The sequence below is a fragment of the Oncorhynchus masou genome, chromosome 6 (genome assembly GCF_036934945.1).
Source record: "Oncorhynchus masou masou isolate Uvic2021 chromosome 6, UVic_Omas_1.1, whole genome shotgun sequence".
Lineage (NCBI taxonomy): Eukaryota > Metazoa > Chordata > Actinopteri > Salmoniformes > Salmonidae > Oncorhynchus > Oncorhynchus masou.
The window spans coordinates 11,121,229-11,142,104 of record NC_088217.1 but is presented as its reverse complement, the minus strand read 5'-3'; the positions used below and the strand labels follow the sequence as shown (position 1 = coordinate 11,142,104).

General features: G+C 45.0%; 1 protein-coding gene across 8 annotated transcripts in view; it reads left to right on the top strand.

Annotated features, from left to right (window-relative positions):
* The window catches only part of LOC135541351 (acid-sensing ion channel 1B), a 376,245-nt gene that overhangs the window by 317,496 nt on the left and 37,873 nt on the right, over positions 1 to 20,876 (top strand). For 7 of the 8 annotated variants that reach the window (XM_064967528.1, XM_064967533.1, XM_064967530.1 and 4 more), the window contains one exon: positions 16,029 to 16,179. In XM_064967528.1, the coding sequence (XP_064823600.1) occupies positions 16,029 to 16,179 (151 nt within the window). Of the gene's footprint in view, positions 1 to 2,652; positions 3,659 to 16,028; positions 16,180 to 20,876 lie in introns of those variants that run through there. The other variant, XM_064967527.1, reaches the window with a different exon arrangement.

The following is a 20,876-nucleotide window of genomic DNA, read 5'->3' as shown; positions in this document are numbered from 1 at the left end:
GTTGAGGTCAGGGGTAGTGTTGTGTTGAGGTCGGGGGTAGTGTTGGGTTGAGGTCAGGGGTAGTGTTGTGTTGAGGTCAGGGGTAGTGTTGTGTTGAGGTCAGGGGTAGTGTTGTGTTGAGGTCAGGGGTAGTGTTGTGCTGAGGTCAGGGGTAGTGTTGTGGTCAGGGGTAGTGTTGTGTTGAGGTCAGGGGTAGTGGTGTGTTGAGGTCATGGGTAGTGTTGTGTTGAGGTCAGGGGTAGTGTTGTGTTGAGGTCAGGGGTAGTGGTGTGTTGAGGTCATGGGTAGTGTTGTGTTGAGGTCAGGGGTAGTGTTGTGTTGAGGTCAGGGGTAGTGGTGGGTTGAGGTCAGGGGTAGTGTTGTGTTGTGGTCAGGGGTAGTGTTGTGTTGAGGTCAGGGGTAGTGTTGTGTTGAGGTCAGGGGTAGTGTTGTGTTGAGGTCAGGGGTAGTGTTGTGTTGAGGCCAGGGTTAGTATTGTGTTGAGGTCAGGGGTAGTGTTGTGTTGAGGTCAGGGGTAGTGTTGTGTTGAGGTCAGGGGTAGTGTTGTGTTGAGGTCAGGGGTAGTGTTGGGTTGAGGTCAGGGGTAGTGTTGTGTTGAGGTCAGGGGTAGTGTTGTGTTGAGGTCAGGGGTAGTGTTGTGTTGAGGTCAGGGGTAGTGTTGTGTTGAGGCCAGGGGTAGTGTTGAGGTCAGGGGTAGTGTTGTGTTGAGGTCAGGGGTAGTGTTGTGTTGAGGTCAAGGGTAGTGTTGTGTTGTGGTCAGGGGTAGTGTTGTGTTGAGGTCGGGGGTAGTGTTGGATTGAGGTCGGGGGTAGTGTTGTGTTGAGGTCAGGGGTAGTGTTGTGTTGAGGCCAGGGGAAGTGTTGTGTTGAGGTCGGGGGTAGTGTTGGGTTGAGGTCAGGGGTAGTGTTGTGTTGAGGTCAGGGGTAGTGTTGTGTTGAGGTCAGGGGTAGTGTTGGATTGAGGTCGGGGGTAGTGTTGGATTGAGGTCGGGGGTAGTGTTGTGTTGAGGTCAGGGGTAGTGTTGTGTTGAGGCCAGGGGTAGTGTTGTGTTGAGGTCAGGGGTAGTGTTGTGTTGAGGTCAGGGGTAGTGTTGGGTTGAGGTCAGGGGTAGTGTTGTGTTGAGGTCAGGGGTAGTGTTGTGTTGAGGTCAGGGGTAGTGTTGTGTTGAGGTCAGGGGTAGTGTTGTGTTGAGGTCAGGGGTAGTGTTGTGTTTGTTAGTGTTAATGTACGTCAGTAGAGGCTGCTGACGGAAGAAAGACTCATAATAATGTCTGGAACGGAGCAGATGGAATGGCATCAAAGACCTGGAGACCATGTGTTTAATGTACATGATACCATTCCACTGACTCCGCTCCAGTTAATACCACGAGCCTGTCCTCCCCAATTCAGGGATCACCAACCTCCTGTGGTGTACATTAATTCACTGTGATGGAATTAAAGATTTCTGCCAATGACCTCTTAGCAACAGATAAAGCATTGGGTACAGTACAATGTATGTGATTTTCCTTGTTCTAAAAGTTGGAGTTGGCTAGATAGAGGGAAAGACGTGTGGTATGTAAGAAGAGTTGTTAAGTTGGAGTGTGAAATATGTGTTGTGGGACAAGCCTGCGAATAAGAACTGGATAAAGTTGTTGTCTTTGAATATGAACAAAATAAAATGTTTCAACAAGTCCAAGGATTTAAAGAGGAAGGTGTCTATAGAGTAAGTTCACTAATTGGAATGAGAAATGATTATGGTATGTAACTAAAACCTTCAAGGAGAAGGAGAAGGAACGGAGCTTTTGGAAATGAAAAATGTATGTATGTAGAGTTAAAGGAATAATGGAGGGATGATTGATGGCCTGGAGGAATGGGGGATGAAAGGATGGAGAAGGAATCGAGGGATGGAGAGATGAATGAGGGATGAGGAATAGAGGTGTGGCAGAGAGAGAGTAGAAATAGTGGGGTGGAGGGATTGAGCAGGGATGGAGAAGGAATGGTGGGATGAAGAGATGAAGGAGGGATGGTGGGATGGAGAGATGAAGGAGGGATGGTGGGATGGAGAGATGAAGTAGGGATGGTGGGATGAAGGAGGAATGGTGGGATGGAGAGATGAAGGGGGGATGGTGGGATGGAGAAGGAATGGTGGGATGAAGGAGGGATGGAGAAGGAATGGTGGGATGGAGAAGGAATGGTGAGATGGAGAGATGAAGAGGGATGGAGAGATGAAGGATGGATGGAGAAGGAATGGTGGGATGGAGAGATGAAGGAGGGATGGTGGGATGGAGAGATGAAGGAGGGATGGAGAAGGATTGGTGGGATGGAGAGATGAAGGAGGGTAGAGGGATGGGGGATTTTATTTTTATTTATTTCACCTTTATTTAACCAGGTTGGCCAGTTGAGAACAAGTTCTCATTTACAACTGCGACCTGGCAGATAAAGCAAAGCAGTGCAACAAAAGCAACAACACAGAGTTACACATAAACAAACGTACAGTCAATAACACAATAGAACAATCTGGAGGGATGAAGAAGGAATGAGGGATGAAGGAGGGATGGGGATGTGTGTCCTTTGCATGCAGTGCGATGTTGTCATATGATGACCCGTTTGTTTCTCTGAATTTGAATGGGTTGTTCAAACCGCACGTGACATACACTTTATTCGGTCCTCCAACTGCACCGGAGACGCGACATTTAATAATCTTGAACAATTTGGCTACTTTATACCTGGGCTTCCCCGGGAATAGGGAGCGTTCTCTCTTCCTATCTGGTGACAGAAGACGAGCAGTGAGCACCTCTCACCGCCTCACGGGCACAGTCTCCTACTGGCAGACTTTCAATAGAAAGAGCTCAGCGCTTGAGCTCAGGAGAGGATAGCGCGCGTTCTAACCAGCACAAAGATTTCCCTGGATGACTCTCCCAACAATAAGTAATTGACAGACAGACAGATCTATCTGGATTGGGGCTTTGACTCCATGGTCAATGCGGGACCGGGACAGATGCCAGCCCATCAGCGGTGGTCGGGTCGGTCTTAATCCTTACACTCCCTAGCCTATCTCTCCAAAATGTGTCAGTGCGATTCGGTACCGAAAGCCAGCAGAACGCCGGGCTCTGTCGCGGAAGCCGGGAAGCTGTTCCTGAAACACACCACTTTCCACGGCCTGAGACATGTATTTCTGAGCGGCTCCTACCCTCGAAGGCTCGCCTGGCTGTTGGCTTTCCTCACAGCTCTCGCGCTCCTCTTCACCTGGTCCTCAAACCGGGTCCGGTACCTGCTTTCCTCTCCCGTGCACACTAAGGCGCATATGGTGTACGCCAAACGTCTTGTTTTCCCCGCTGTGACCATCTGTAACCAGAACCTGCTCTTACCACGTCGCATGAAGAAACCGGACATATTCAGCGCGGGAAGGTGGTTAGGACTTCTAGGGAGGAACTGGCAAGTGTCCCCCAGCGCCAGGGACGCGCTCACACCCGGGACCGACCATGACATCAGCAGCAGCAACGAGCCGCCCTGGTCTCCGCTCTCTCGGATCCTGGACTTCAACCACTTTTTGCCGCCTCCCCTGGAGTCTCAGCCGTCCATGCAGCAGCTCCTGGACCGCCTCGGCCACCAGATGGAGGAGATGCTGCTTTACTGCCGCTTCCAGGGAGAGCTCTGCGGGCCTCGCAACTTCAGCACCGTGAGTCGATAGACAGCAACGCGAAGTTAGGTTTACAGCATGCAATGACTGTATATATTGTGGATAAGTTTCTGCAACATGTTGTAGCCTATTGGTATTTAGGAGATAATTAATGCTAATTATGTCATCAGGCCTATTGTTATGTTTTGAAGTGCTCTGGGCTTGGAATAGATTTGGAGTTGTAATTAATTACACAGACTGGCAGTTCAGGATGAGATACCGGTAATTGGTTCTATCTACGATCTATCCTAATATGTTCTGTTGCACTGTGCTGTGTTGCACTATGAAGGGTCTCACACACACACACACACACACAAACACACACACACACACATACTACAGGTCAACAAAGTGATATCCAGAGCGTATATTAAGTTTACGTTTTTCATTCAGATTGCCTCATTTAAAAAACAATGTTCACATCTACAGGTATAAATTCTTAATTTGAGCCAGTTTGCTACAGCAGGAAAATAATCCTGCAGCAACACGACATGTTCATTATTATGTGGATTATATTTAATGGGCACTTATTTATTTTATTATTTTTTTATGCCCTTTTTTAAAATATTGTCTCATCGCTTAAACTCCCCAACGGGCTCGGGAGAGGCAAAAGTGGAGTCATGCGTCCCCCTGAAAACATGACCCTCCTAACCATACTAACCATACTCACCATATGCACCATACTAACCATACTCACCATACTCACCATACTCACCATACTCACCATACTCACCATACTCACCATACGAACCATACGAACCATACTCACCATACTCACCATACTCACCATACGAACCATACTAACCATACTAACCATACGCACCATATTAACCATACTAACCATACTCACCATACTCACCATACTAACCATACTCACATACTCACCATACTAACCATACGCACCATACTAACCATACTAACCATACTCACCATACTAACCATACTAACCATACTCACCATACTCACCATACTCACCATACTCACCATACTAACCATACTCACCATACTAACCATACTAACCATACTAACCATACTCACATACTCACCATACTAACCATACTAACCATACTCACCATACTCACCATACTAACCATACTCACCATACTCACCATACTAACCATACTCACATACTCACCATACTAACCATACGCACCATACTAACCATACTAACCATACTCACCATACTAACCATACGCACCATACTAACCATACTAACCATACTCACCATACTAACCATACTCACCATACTAACCATACTCACCATACTCACCATACTCACCATACTCACCATACTAACCATACTAACCATACTCACCATACTCACCATGCTCACCATGCTCACCATACTCACCATACTAACCATACTCACCATACTAACCATACTCACCATACTAACCATACTCGCCATACTCGCCATACTCGCCATACTCGCCATACTCACCATACTCACCATACTAACCATACTAACCATACTCACCATACTAACCATACTCACCATACTCACCATACTAACCATACTCACCATACTCACCATACTCACCATACTCACCATACTAACCGTACTCGCCGTACTCGCCGTACTAACCGTACTAACCGTACTAACCGTACTCGCCATACTCGCCATACTCACCATACTAACCATACTAACCATACTCCTTAAAAGCTCTTAAGGATCCGCACCTTGTTTTCAATGTTCTCCTAAAATGACATACCCAAATCTAACTGCCTGTAACTCAGGCCTTGAAGCAAGGATATGCATAATCTTGGAAGAAGTTTTAACACCCGCCAGTTTAACCCGGAAGCCAGCCGCACCAATGTATCAGAGGAAACACCGTTCAACTGGCGATAGAGGTCTGAGTACAACAGATCTGGGATCAGCCTAACTTTGTGGCTCTGCTGATCTGAGTACAATAGATCTGGGATCAGCCTACCCTTTGACTCTTAGATCAGCAGAGCCACAATGAAGAGAAAATAGTCCTCGCTCCCGGCTCTCTCTGGCTGACAAGTCAACTTTAGCGAACAGCTTGACAGAGCGGTTTCCTTTGATGGAGCACATTGTTTTGTGTAGAATAGCCTTGGGCTCACCATACACTTTGGAACTCGTTGAAGTATTAATTAGAGAGAGACAGAGAGAGACAGAGACAGAGAAAAACACACTAATTATCAAAATCCAGAAAAGATACGTTAAATTCTACAACCACCTAAAAGGATGTGATTCCCAAACTTTCCATAACAAAGCCATCACCTACAGAGAGATAAACCTGAAGAAGAGCCCCCTAAGCAAGCTGGCTCTGTTCACAAACACAGACAGACCTCACAGAGCCCCAGGACAGCAGCACAATTAGACCCAACCAAATCATGAGAAAACAAAGAGACTTGACACATTGGAAAGAATTCACAAAAAAACAGAGGAAACTAGAATGCTATTTGGCCCTAAACATGACTGATCCAAACTTAAGGAAAGCTTAGACTATGTACAGACTCAGTGAGCATAGCTTTGCTATTGAGAAAGGCCGCCGTAGGCAGACCTGGCTCTCAAGAGAAGACAGGCTATGTGCTCACTGCCCACAAAATGAGGTGGAAACTGAGCTGCACTTCCTAACCTCCTGCCAAATGTATGACCATATTAGATACACATATTTCCCTCAGATTACACAGATCAACAAAGAATTTGAAAACAAATCAAATTTTGATAAACTCCCATATCTACTGGGTGAAATTCCACAGTGTGCCATCACAGCAGCAAGATTTGTGACCTGTTGCCACGAGAAAAGGGCAACCAGTGAAGAACACACACCATTGTAAATGCATCCCATATTTATGTTTATTTATTTTCCCTTTTGTATTTTAACCATTTGCACATCATTACAACACTGTATATATATATATATAATATGACATTTGGAATGTCTTTATTATTTTGGAACTTGTGTGAATGTAATGTTTACTGTTAAATTTGATTGTTTACTTCACTTTTGTTTATTTTCTACTTCACTTGCTTTGGCAATGTTAACATGTTTCCCATGTCAATAAAGCCACTTGAATTGAATTGAGAGACAGAGAGAGAGAATGTGTCATAGTGTGTCTATATAAGTCATTCTGTACAAGGCCATGTTCGCTTTCTCTGGTAAGAATACAAATATTCACATTGTCTAGTATGATTCACGTTAATCTTGAAATAAGTTTGGTATCTCTCAGTCTCTGACTCGCTTTTCACTGTAGTCTAGTTGAACATAAAACATGGTAGTCTAGTTCAACATGAAACATGGTAGGCTAGTTGCACATAAAACATGGTAGGCTAGTTGCACATAAAACATGGTAGGCTAGTTGCACATAAAACATGGTAGTCTAGTTGAACATGAAACATGGTAGTCTAGTTGCACATAAAACATGGTAGGCTCGTTGCACATAAAACATGGTAGGCTAGTTGCACATAAAACATGGTAGGCTAGTTGCACATAAAACATGGTAGACTAGTTGCACATAAAACATGGTAGTCTAGTTGCACATAAAACATGGTAGGCTGGTTGCACATAAAACATGGTAGGCTAGTTGCACATAAAACATGTTAGGCTAGTTGCACATATAACATGGTAGGCTAGTTGCACATAAAACATGGTAGGCTAGTTGCACATAAAACATGGTAGGCTAGTTGCACATAAAACATGTTAGGCTAGTTGCACATAAAACATGGTAGGCTAGTTGCACATAAAACATGGTAGGCTAGTTGCACATAAAACATGGTAGGCTATTTGCACATAAAACATGGTAGGCTTGTTGCACATAAAACATGGTAGGCTAGTTGCACATAAAACATGGTAGTCTAGTTGCACATAAAACATGTTAGGCTAGTTGCACATAAAACATGGTAGTCTAGTTGCACATAAAACATGGTAGGCTAGTTGCACATAAAACATGGTAGGCTAGTTGCACATAAAACATAGTAGTCTAGTTGCACATAAAACATGGTAGTCTAGTTCAACATAAAACATGGTAGGCTAGTTGCACATATAACATGGTAGGCTAGTTGAACATAAAACATGGTAGGCTAGTTGCACATAAAACATGGTAGTCTAGTTCAACATAAAACATGGTAGTCTAGTTGCACATAAAACATGGTAGTCTAGTTCAACATAAAACATGGTAGGCTAGTTGCACATAAAACATGGTAGGCTGGCTGCACATAAAACATGGTAGGCTCATTGCACATAAAACATGGTAGTCTAGTTGAACATAAAACATGGTAGTCTAGTTGCACATAAAACATGGTAGTCTAGTTGCACATAAAACATGGTAGTCTAGTTGCACATAAAACATGGTAGGCTAGTTGCACATAAAACATGGTAGGCTAGTTTCACATAAAACATGGTAGTCTAGTTGCACATATAACATTGAATAGAATACCCGTAGAATAGAAAATGGCAAGGAAGGATATAATATGGCAGGTCAATTTTAGTGTTACAAAGTATTGTTTTGTAGAGCTAACAGCATTTCAATGGTTTCATACGGTATGTCCCCCAGAACGTCTTTGAAAGCAACAGGTTTGTTGTAGCCTGTGTGAAAGAAATACATGTGCAATTAGTCATTGTCGTCGGTGTATCTGTTCTGGAGAACCCAAACCACTTGATGTACTTTACTGAAAGACATGATGATGCTCTCTCTGTATCTCTCTGTGCGTCTCTCTCAGTGTCTCTCTCTCTCTCTGTGTCTCTCTCTCTCTCTGTGTCTCTCTCTCAGTGTCTCTCTCAGTGTCTCTCTCTGTGTCTCTCTCTCTGTGTCTCTCTCTCAGTGTCTCTCTGTGTCTCTCTCTCTGTGTCTCTCTCTCAGTGTCTCTCTCAGTGTCTCTCTCTCAGGGGTCTCTCTCTGTGTGTCTCTCTCTGTGTCTTTCAGTGTCTCTCTCTCAGTGTCTCTCTCTCAATGTCTCTCTCTCTGTGTCTCTCTCTGTGTCGCTCTCTTCGTGTCTCTCTCTGTGTCTCTCTTCGTGTCTCTCTTCGTGTCTCTCTCTGTGTCTCTCTCTCTCTGTGTCTCTCAGTGTCTCTCTCTCTGTGTCTCTCTCTGTGTCGCTCTCTTCGTGTCTCTCTCCGTGTCTCTCTTCGTGTCTCTCTCTGTGGCTCTCTCTGTGTCTCTCAGTGTCTCTCTCTCTCTCTGTCTCTCTCTCTGTGTCTCTCTCTCTGTGTCTCTCTCTGTCTCTCTCTCTCTCTCTCTCTCTGTGTCTCTCTCTCTCTCTGTCTCTCTCTGTGTCTCTCTCTCTGTGTCTCTCTCTCTCCCAGTGTATATGGGAGTTTATCAAAATTGGATTTGTGTCTCTCTCTCTCCGTGTCTCTCTCTCTGTGTCTCTGTGTCTCTCTCTCTGTGTCTCTCTCTCTCAGTGTCTCTCTCTCAGTGTTTCTCTCTCTGTGTCTCTCTCTCAGTGTCTCTCTCAGTGTCTCTCTCTGTGTTTCTCTCTCAGTGTCTCTCAGTGTCTCTCTCTCTCTGTGTCTCTCTCAGTGTCTCTCTGTGTCTCTCTCTGTGTCTCTGTGTCTCTTTCTCAGTGTTTCTCTCTCTGTGTCTATCTATCAGTGTCTCTCTCTCTTTGTCTCTCTCTCTCTCTCTCTGTGTCTCTCTCTCTGTGTCTCTCTCTGTTTCTCTCCCTGTGTCTCTCTCTGTGTCTTTCTCTCTGTGTCTCTCTCTCAGTGTGTATCTCTCTCTCAGTCCCAAACTGCACACTATTCCCAGCCTACGTAGTTCCCCATTTTTGACCAGAGCCCAGGCATTATATAGAGAATAGCAGAGATGTGGACTCGAGTCACATGACATGGACTGGAGTACTACTCTAGTCACAAATTGTTCTACTTGAGACTTGACTTGAAAAAAAGAAAACACACTTGCTACTTGACTTCGACTTGAGCTTCTATGACTTGTGACTCAACTTGGTCTTGAGCTGTATGACTCGAGAGACTGGATTTGTCATCTCGCGCACAATTTAGGCCCGATCTGTCCTTTATTTTTTTCGGAGAGGTGCTGGTTCTGTGCTTTCTGTTATGTGTCTTGTCCAATCAGATTCACGGAAGTTACAAGTTGCGCAGGCCGTCATCAAGCGCCGTGCCGCGCCACTCTCTTCCGGCTAGCTAGACTACCTTGACCTTTTCAATCCAAAATGATGAACCGAAGTTAATCTAACAACACTATACTGATTACATACAGTAGATTGACTGTGTTACTTTTCACTTACAGTTGCATAGGCCTACATGATGCAGACCTGCATAAAGCAAGCTCATCCCAGTGAGTTCTATATCCAATTGCAATGGTTGTTTCTGTGTCTATGTAAAGGAAAACCCCTGTTAGTCTAGTTTTAATGTAATTCATATGAACAAGTAGAAGCTTGCTGCAGTTTGACACAGTTTTCATTCTCCCGAGGGCTTTGCATTGTTCCAGAAGTTCTTTAAAACCATGTGACCTGTTTAGAACATATCTGTATACCTAGGTGGCAGGTAGCCTAGTGGTTAAGAGTGTTGGGCAAGTAACCGAAAGGAGACTGGTTTGAATCTCTGAGCTGACTAGGTGAACAATCTGTGAGTGTGTCCTTGAGCAAGGCAACTTAACCCTAATTGCTCTGGATAAGGGTGTCTGCAAAACATTTTTATCTGATCTCATTGCCTGTATAAAACCCTTTTTACAACTAACTAATCACGGTCAGACCCTTTAGGGTCCTGATTTATACCTGCTTAGGTTATCAGATTAGGAAAAGCTCCGGGCCTCAGGGAAAACAATTTTCCTCATCACTCTGGGACCTGTTGTGCCACCTCTGGATCAGGGCATCATTGGTCCCAGAAATCAATACAGTCGGGTTCAAAGACTATGTGGTAGTGGGGGGGAAAGGATGTAGTTTGTAAAACATGTGGATCCAAAATGACTGATGCATTGCAATGACATTTATATAAAACACTTGACTTGAGGACTCAAAACCCCAAATTAGGGACATGTGATGTGACTCGACCTGAGCTGTGAAACATGGGACTTTACTTGAGACTCGCCCATTATTGAAACTTGACTCAAGACTCGAAGGTTAGGACGAGACTTGCTTAGGACTTGCAAAAGTGTGACTTGATCCCATCTCTGGTGACTAGTGTGTCATTTGGGACGTATCCGAGTACTTCAGTGAGCTTGGGTACAATGGAGGAGCCTAGAGAAGCATCCCAAATCACACCCTATATGATGCACCCTATGGGCCCTGGAGCCCTCAATAGGGAATAGGGTGCGATTTGAGTTTCAGACTACCAGTCTTTCAGTGAGCCATTAACGCCGCTGTCCCCAAGGTCGTCACAGCACCCACCGCTTCAACTCGCCGTCTCTCTGTTACCACAGCAACTCTGTGTATGCTGTGCATTTACACACACACACATGGACACACACACATCCATGCGCACACACACTGTCTTATCATTCTTGTCTTGATGGGTGATGTATATCTACAAGCTGGAGAGTAGGTGGCGATGGGTGGGGCCTTTCTAATGTATGAGCTCCTCCTTCACCCTCTCACTCCTTCACACTCTCTCTCTCACTCCTTCACACTCTCTCTCTCACTCCTTCATACTCTCTCTCTCACTCCTTCATACTCTCTCTCTCTCACTCCTTCATACTCTCTCTCTCTCACTCCTTCATACTCTCTCTCTCTCTCTATCATCCACTCTCACTCCTTCATACTCTCTCTCTCACTCCTTCATACTCTCTCTCTCTCTCTCTCACTCCTTCATACTCTATCTCTCTCTATCATTCCTTCACTCTCTCTCATTCACTCTCTCACGCCTTCACTATCTCTCTCTCACTCCTTCACACTCTCTCTCACTCCTTCACACTCTCTCTCTCACTCCTTCATACTCTCTCTCACTCCTTCATACTCTCTCTCTCTCACTCCTTCATACTCTCTCTCTCTATCATTCCTCCACTCTCTCTCATTCACTCTCTCACTCCTTCACTCTCTCTCTCTCACTCCTTCATACTCTCTCTCTCTCACTCCTTCATACTCTCTCTCTCTCTCTCTCACTCCTTCACACTCTCTCTCTCACTCCTTCATACTCTCTCTCTCTCACTCCTTCATACTCTCTCTCTCGCACTCCTTCATACTCTCTCTCTCGCACTCCTTCATACTCTCTCTCTCTATCATCCACTCTCACTCCTTCACTCTCTCTCTCTCACTCCTTCATACTCTCTGTCTCTCTATCATTCTTTCTCACTCCTTCGTACTCTCTCTCTCTATCATCCACTCTCACTCCTTCATACACTCTCTCTCTCTCTCACACTCTCACTCCTTCACTCACTTACCTTTTCATTCTACCGCTCTGTCGTTCTCTCACTCTATCTTCTCTCTGGCTGATCTCTTAATTAAAACGGTCCTATATAATTGCAGCTCTTCCTGATTCCTGACCAACCTCAGACTATTCCACATGAACATTTTAGTGGCAGCAGGATATCTTTATGTTCCATTTCAGCTGCAGACAGAGCATTAATGTCTGGTGAAAAGATGCCTGGTCTGGCTGATGAAAAGATACGCTTTTCATCTGTCTGGCTGTTTGGGCTATTCATTCAGTGGTGTGATGATGTTTTGGTTTTGCGATCCATTCAGTCGTGCAATGATGCATGGAGGTAGAAAACACTGTCTCTGTAGTAGTTGAAGAATCAAACCTATCCATTAATGTTCCATTGGTAGATAGCAGCATCTCCCTATAGAGTACAGAGGCTAGCATGTACTAATAGCCATTCAATGGTGTGATTATAAAGGTTGAGGCGGAAAACACCGTCGCTGTTGTAGTTAGAGACAACTAAAGGCACTGATCTTTTCATGTGGGTGGTGTGGTTTGTCTTTGTGTGTGCTTTGTACAACCACCCTTGACCCGGGTTGAGTAGGTCAATGTTTTCTTAGGGCGCATGCATTCGAAATGGCATCCTACCACCTATATAGTGCACTACTTTTAACCAGAGCCCTATGCGGGCCCTGTTGACAAGTAGTGCACTATATAGGGAGCAGGGTACAATTTGGAACATGTACACCCTTGTTCCACTTCTGACTGAGCCATAATGATAATCATGAATGTCATTATATTGCAGCTAGGAAACACTAGTGACTGAAAGGAGTGTCAGATCCTTTGTTTTTAGTGACGATTCTCTGCTCTGGAGTCACACCTCACCACCAGGTCTGGAGTCAGTCCTCACCACCAGGTCTGGAGTCAGTCCTCATCACCACCAGGTCTGGAGTCAGTCCTCATCACCAGGTCTGGAGTCAGTCCTCACCACCAGGTCTGGAGTCAGTCCTCACCACCAGGTCTGGAGTCAGTCCTCACCACCAGGTCTGGAGTCAGTCCTCATCACCACCAGGTCTGGTGTCAGTCCTCACCACCAGGTCTGGAGTCAGTCCTCACCACCAGGTCTGGAGTCAGTCCTCACCACCAGGTCTGGAGTCAGTCCTAACCACCAGGTCTGGAGTCAGTCCTCATCACCACCAGGTCTGGAGTCAGTCCTCACCACCAGGTCTGGAGTCAGTCCTCATCACCAGGTCTGGAGTCAGTCCTCACCACCAGGTCTGGAGTCAGTCCTCACCACCAGGTCTGGAGTCAGTCCTCACCACCAGGTCTGGAGTCAGTCCCTTCTTACCACCAGGTCTGGAGTCAGTCCCTTCTCTTCACCAGGCAACTGCTGCTGCAGTGAGTCCCTTCCCACTTTACTCTGCCAGCCAGCGCCAGTCACACTTCTGTGTTAAGGTCAAACCTCATATTACTATGGGTGACATATTGCAGGGGGCATTTCATTAAATGTTGATGCGTGCGTCTCTTGAGAGGTGTCAGTGCCAATATCTTAGGCCGCTGTGCAAAGTCCATTTTTTCTTTGTCACGTGACAGTTCTGATTTTCAGAAAGGCTGGAAGGCTACAGCAAAATCATTCATTTCTGCCACAAATACTTCCGTTGGAGGTTTGTCAAATAATCTGTTTTACATCGTCCTTCAAGTAATCAGTCCGTCCTTGAGTATCGTGTATCTTCTGGTCTTGATGTGTCCTTTATTCAAATACAGCTTTTTGAAATACAACAGGCCCTTGTTGTTGACTCCACCAAGAATCAATACATGCAGAACATGGATATTTATCTCAACTTTGTTATGCCACTATAAGATGCCGTACGTAAGAGAGAACATTCTTTACATACGAGAGATAAATAGTCTTTGACCGTTAGCTACTTTGATGCTCTTAGTGTAACGACATTCAGGGGAAGAAGGTGAGGACCAAGGTGCAGAGCGGTACGTGTTCATCTTTTTATTTTGAACTGAACACTGAATAAAAAACAACAACAACAACAACGACGACGACGACGACGACAATGACGATGAGAACAACATAAACAGTTCTGTCTGGTGCGGACGCAAAAACAGAAAGCAACTACCCACAACCTAAGGTGGCAAAACAGGCTGCCTAAGTATGATTCCCAATCAGAGACAACGAAAGACAGCTGTCCCTGATTGAGAACCATACCCGGCCAAAACATAGAAATACAAAAACCTAGACATACAAAGATAGAATGCCCACCCAAATCACACCCTGACCAAACAAAAAAAGAAACATACAAAGCAATCTACGGCCAGGGCGTGACACTTTCTGAGAGCCTTGGGATTTAGATTTATTTAACCCTTCTTTTACCAGGTAAGTTGACTGAGAAGACATTGTCATTTACAACAATGACCTGGGGAATAGTTTCAGGGATGTGTCCCTAATGGCACCATGTTTCTTATATAGGGTTTGCATTTGTACTCTGGCCCTCCAGAACACACTCACGGTACTATGTAGGAATAGGGTACAATTCGGGGCGATCACTTAATCAGGTTCCTTGACCGAGTTGGAGGAACATTCGATGTTGGAGCCTGAGCCTTCCTTTTCCATTTCACTGATGTCTTGAATGTGATTGCACCTCCATTCGTTCACTACCCGTCATGTCTGAGGCAGCCTCCCCACCAGGCTGTGTCGGTACCACTTTTGCCCTCCCGTTGCGCCACAGTTTGCTTGGCCAACTTGTAACATCGTCCCAGAATCAGCTTAGGACGCTACTACACAGGCAAAACCTTCTCATGAAACTTTGATTTCAATGTGCGTGCTCTTTTACAGTAACTAATAGGCGTTTATGATACCACATTTAGGATGAGTCTCTCTGTGTGTCGGGATCAAAGAGTTTGAACAATAATATTAGCAGAGATGCTGTTGCCACAGTTTGGTATAGTTGTCTACCCCTGTGTTGTTCTTGTTGTAGTTGTTCTTGTAGTTGTTGTTCTAGCTCTTGTTGTTGTAGTTATTCTTGTTGTTGTTCTTGTTGTAGTTGTTGTAGTTATTCTTGTTGTTGTAGTTGTTCTTGTTGTTGTAGTTGTTGTTGTTATTGTTGTTGTAGTTGTTGTTCTTGTAGTTGTTCTTGTTGTTGTTGTTGTTATTCTTGTTGTTGTTGTTTTTGTTGTTGTTTTTGTTGTTTTGTTGTTGTTCTTGCTGTTCTCTGGTAGATAAAGTTTACTTTCTACACAGAAGCTGGTGTATTAGACCCCAGGGATTCAGTGGGCTGAACAGCCCAACATTTTATTGGGCAAATCCCAAATGGAATGCAGTGTATTCCTTAGTGCACTACTATAACCCACAAAGTTTTATATACAGTATAGTAGTGATGGGGGGAAAAAATTGACACAGTTACATACCGCAAAATTATTTTTGGATGATATTTTATAGATATTTGACTCCAACTAAAAATATATATATATATTTTTGCGACTGTAGGTGGCGTTAGCTAAAGATAGTCGGCTGTACCTGTGCCAAAACAATGGTATTTTTCATCCTATAGCTTCTGCTCCATCTTCTTTTTAAATAGTGAGCCAACATGTTTTCAGAACTTTTATTTCCATGACTGATCAAATGTCTCTCTGCAGCAGACATACGGTTTAGCAATATGTTTGGAACATCAAATTGCAATAAAATTCCAGTATCAAATCGCAATACCTATAGAATCATGAGAATCGCAATACATATAGAATCATGAGAATCGCAATACATATAGAATCATGAGAATCGCAATACATATAGAATCATGAGAATCGCAATACATATAGAATCATGAGAATCGCAATACATATAGAATCATGAGAATTGCAATACATGTCGTATGGGCACATAAGTAACGTGATAATATTGTATCGTGAGGTCCCTGGCAATTTCTAGCCCTACTATATAGGGAATAGGGTACCATGTGTCTCTGGTCAAAAGTAGTACCCTTTATTGGGAATTGGTTGCCAATTTGAATCACAGACATTGCTTTGTTCTTCATTATATTGCTGCCACTCATTGACAGCCTTTTGTCTCCTTCTTGTTGTTTCAGATCTTCACCCGTTATGGGAAGTGCTACACATTCAACTCTGGTCAAGATAACCGCCCGCTGCTGGTGACCATGAAGGGAGGGATGGGTAACGGACTGGAGCTGATGCTTGATATCCAACAAGACGAATACCTGCCCGTCTGGGGGGAAACAGGTAGGGAGGGAGGTAGGGAGGGAGGTAGGGAGGGAGGGAGGGAGGGAGGGAGGGAGGGAGGGAGGGAGGGAGGGAGGGAGGGAGGGAGGGAGGGAGGTGATGGATATCCAACAGGACAAGTACCGGTCAGTATGGGGAGATACATGGAGGGAAGGATGGAGGGGGAGGGGGGGGTGAGAGGTAGGGAGGAAGGGGGAGGGAGGAATGCAGGGTCAATCATCCAATCCTCACAGATCTTCAAGATGGCATAAGGAGGAAGAGGAGGAAGAGGGGCTAATATTCCATCTTGGAGTTAGGGAAGTATGTAGTCTTACCACAACAAACCTTGAACTAAAAAGTGATTTTTTTTAAGTCAAGTACTCAAGTATGTCAAACATGCAGTGTTTGTAAATGTGAAACCACTTCAAAAGAGTCAACAGAGAACAAACATTAGCTACTTGCAAAGGAAAGGAAGACAGGCAGGCAGACAGACAAGAAAACTAGTCCATGTAGAATTGATTTCCAAACTCTCAGTTTCAAAATCAACTTTAATGAATCTGTTTTTAAACAAAACAAAGCGCTCAAAAAACGCTGATATTTCCAGAAGACAAATAATATCATTGGGAGATCAGAAGCTTCACAGTAAACACATGTTCCTCTTCACCAACTATGAATCTCGCTCTGGAAATTCAAACCTCGACACAGTTGGACCACAGCTGCAGTGAAAACGGTACATTATCGACTCTTTGTAGATCGAGACGGATCGGGGTCGATTTATCAAATGCTTCTCTACTGTCGTTTAACTGTACCTCTTGTCAGGAACGCTTCGTTTCTGCATGAATCAGATGAAAGAATATGGCGGTAGTCCGATGAAATCAATACAGTGCTTCTCTCTGCCACTGTGTGTAGACATAGTGTCTGTGTGTAGACGTAGTGTCATTTTACCTCATCATAAGTAGATATCATTACAAATTATTAAATCCTTCCAATAGAAATTTAAAAAATGACTTAGTTACAAATTGAACTTTAATTAAATGAGTTGACTCTTCACATGTGATGATTTCACTGAACAACAAAAGAAAGGGAATATTGAATGATCCCCAATGATCCATCGCATCTCCCAAAAACGTTTTCAACATACATCTGTAAAATTATTGTCTAGAAACTATAGCTTTGGTTGTCTTCCTCTCAGGCTTCCATGTCTTCTCCCTGTACCTCCTCAATGTCCACCTCTTGAACATCAGACTCTGAGGCCTCATCTTCACTGTCACTTTCCAACCTTGTTGAGAATGGCTCGTTGTCAGGTTCAAAAAGCCTCAAATTCGCCCGGATGGCCACTAATTTTTCAACCATTGTATTGGTCAGCCTGTTGTGTGCTTTGGTGTGTGTGTTCCCAAACAAGGACCAGTTGCGCTCTGAGGCGGCTGATGTTGGTGGGATTTGGAGGATTATTGGAGGCAACAGGGGAAAGAGCCTCAGATCCACAAAGTCCCTTCCACCAGGTGGATGATGAGATATGTTGTCACGACTGCCATATTGCATCTCCATCCCAAAGCCCTTGCTTGGAAGTGTACTTTGCCAGACTGCCAAGAACCTTTCCCTCATCCAGGCCAAGGTGATGACTTGTTGATCTCTGCATCAGACAGGATGCTCTTGCCAGCATACTTGGGGTCCAACATGTATGTTGTGGCGTTTATGGGCTTCAGGCAGAAGTCTTCACGCTTTTTGATGTATTTCAGAACTGCAGTTTTCTCTGCTTGGAGCAACAGTGAAGTGGGCAGGGCAGTACGGATTTCTTCTCCTACATCTGCAAGCAGAGTCTGAACATCAGACAGGATGACATTGTCTCCTTCAATCCATGCAATGGCTACTGCTATAGGTTTCAGGAGTTTCAGGCTGCTTACCACTTTCTCCCAAAATACAACATCCAGAAAGATCCTCTTGATGGGGCTGCCCATATCAGCAGACTGTGATATGGCCATTTCTTGGAGAGACTCCTTCCCCTGTCAAACATGATGATAACACCACCCCAACGGGTGTTGCTGGGCTGGGCAGCTTCAATGTGGTGCTCTTATTCTTCTCACTTTGCTTGGTGAGGTAGATTGTTGCTTCAACTCAATGACCCTTCACATACATAACAATTTCCTTTGTTCTCTTGTAGTGTGTATCCATTGTTTTCAGTGCCATGATGTCTTTGAGGAGCTAATTGCATGAGCAGCACAGACAATGGGTGTGATGTGAGGGTAGGACTCCTTCACTTTAGACCAAGCAGCCTTCATGTTCGTAGCATTGTCTGTCACCAGTGCAAATACCTTCTGTGGTCCAAGGTCATTGATGACTGCCTTCAGCTCATCTGCAATGTAGATGCAGTGTCTGTTGTGTCTTGTGTCTGTGCTCTTGTAGAATACTGATTGAGCGGTGGAGATTATGTAGTTTATTGTCCCTTGCCCACGAACATTCGACCACCCATCAGAGATGATTGCAATACAGTCTGCTTTCTCTATGATTTTCTTGACCTTCACTTGAACTCTGCTGAACTCTGCATCCAGCAAATGAGTAGATAAGCATTTCTTCGTCAGTTCTTCATTCGTATTCCAATATTGAGGCCAAATATGCTATTTTTAACAATGTAGCGGTGAACCTAGGTTCTGAGGTGCCCTGCTCAAGGCCCTGGAATGTTCCCTTGGCAATCACTAAAATATCTCTGTATCCCTTCTCAAGAAGAGCAGTGACTTACTGGTAATATATATATATCTGATGCTCTCTTCTTTTATTATAATTGGTTTTTTTTACCCCAATATCGTGGTATCCAATTGGTAGTTAGTCTTGTCTCATTGCTGCAACTCCCGTATGGACTCAGGAGAGGCGAAGGTCGAGAGCCATGCATCCTCCGAAACACAACCCAACCAAGCTGCACTGCTTCTTGACACAATCGCTTAACCCGGAAGCCTGCCACCAATATGTCGGAGGAAGCACCGTACACCTGACCCCCGGCCCGCCACAGGAGTCGCTAGAGCGTGATGGGACAAGGACATCCCTGCCGACCAAACCCACCAGAAACAATTGTCAAGTAAAAGGTATACGTCAGTGGTTCTGCAATAAGTAGGACAGAGAGCTGCAGTAGTAAGAAGGGATCAAGTGAATCAGCCCCTATGGATTTATGATCTGTAGCAGAGCACTTAGTCCATCATAAATATCAAATAGATGAAAGGAAAATAAAGTCTGTGACTCTATTCGTTCATCACTGGGCTCCCGAGTGGCACAGTGGTCTAAGACACTACATCTCAGTGCTAAAGTTGTCACTACAGACACCCCTGGTTTTAATCCAGGCTGTATCACAACCAGCTGTGATTGGGGGAGTCCCATAGGGTGGTGCACAATTGACCCAGCGTTGTAAGGGTCATTGTAAATAAGAATTTGTTCTTAACTGACCAGTTAACTAAAGGTACAACGCTGCTAGCTGTGCCACTAGAGATCTTGGTTTGAGTCCAGGCTCTGTCGCAGCTGGCCGCGAACGGGAGACCCTTTCAGCGCCGCACAATTGGCCCAGCATCATCCCGGTTAGGGGCGGTTTGGCCGGCAGGGATGGTCTTGGCCCATTGTGCACTAGTGACTCCTGTGGCAGGCCGGGCACAATGCACGCTGACAAGGTCGCCAGGTGTACAGTGTTTTCTCCGACACATTGGCTTCCAGGTTCAGCAAGCAGTGTGTCAAGAAGCAGTGCTGCTTGGCTGGGTTGGATTTCGGACGCACGGCTCTCAACCTTCGCCTCTCCCAAGTCCGTACGGGTGTTGCAGCGATGAGACTGTAACTACCAATTGGATACCACGAAATTGGGGAGAAAAAGGGGTAAGAAAATAGAAAATACAATCTGTTTTGAGGTGACTAGATGACTCCCTCTATTGGAATGAGAGGAATTTTCAGACGATCATTTTAAACGGGTTGCCAGCTGAAGCAAAATTGTTGTTGAAAACAACACGATTTTCAGTTTTGTCTAGTATGGGATCAGAGGCTATCAGAACCTGCTGGGGCAATGAGGGGGTGGAGTTTTGTTTCAAAGATTTGACCACTTTCTGGAATTTGGCAGGATTACCACCACTCTCCGATACACAATTCTAGAAATGTGTTGATTTAACTTTTCTAACCAGAGATGGACATCTATTTCTCAAATGTCTGAAGGACTGCAAATCTATCAGATCTAAAAACAGTATAACCAGTTGGATGGGGGTAGAGGATGGATAGGGGATGGATAGGGGATGGGGGTAGAGGATGGATAGGGGATGGTTAGGGGATGGATAGGGGATGGATAGGGGATGGATAGGGGATGGATAGGGGATGGGGGTAGAGGATGGATAGGGGATGGGGGTAGAGGATGGATAGGGGATGGGGGTAGAGGATGGATAGGGGATGGATAGGGGATGGGGGTAGAGGATGGATAGGGGATGGTTAGGGGATGGATAGGGGATGGATAGGGGATGGGGGTAGAGGATGGATAGGGGATGGATAGGGGATGGGGGTAGAGGATGGATAGGGGATGGATAGGGGATGGATAGAGGATGGATAGGGGATGGGGGTAGAGGATGGATAGGGGATGGATAGGGGATGGATAGGGGATGGATAGGGGATGGGGGTAGAGGATGGATAGGGGATGGATAGAGGATGGATAGAGGATGGATAGGGGATGGATAGGGGATGGATAGAGGATGGATAGAGGATGG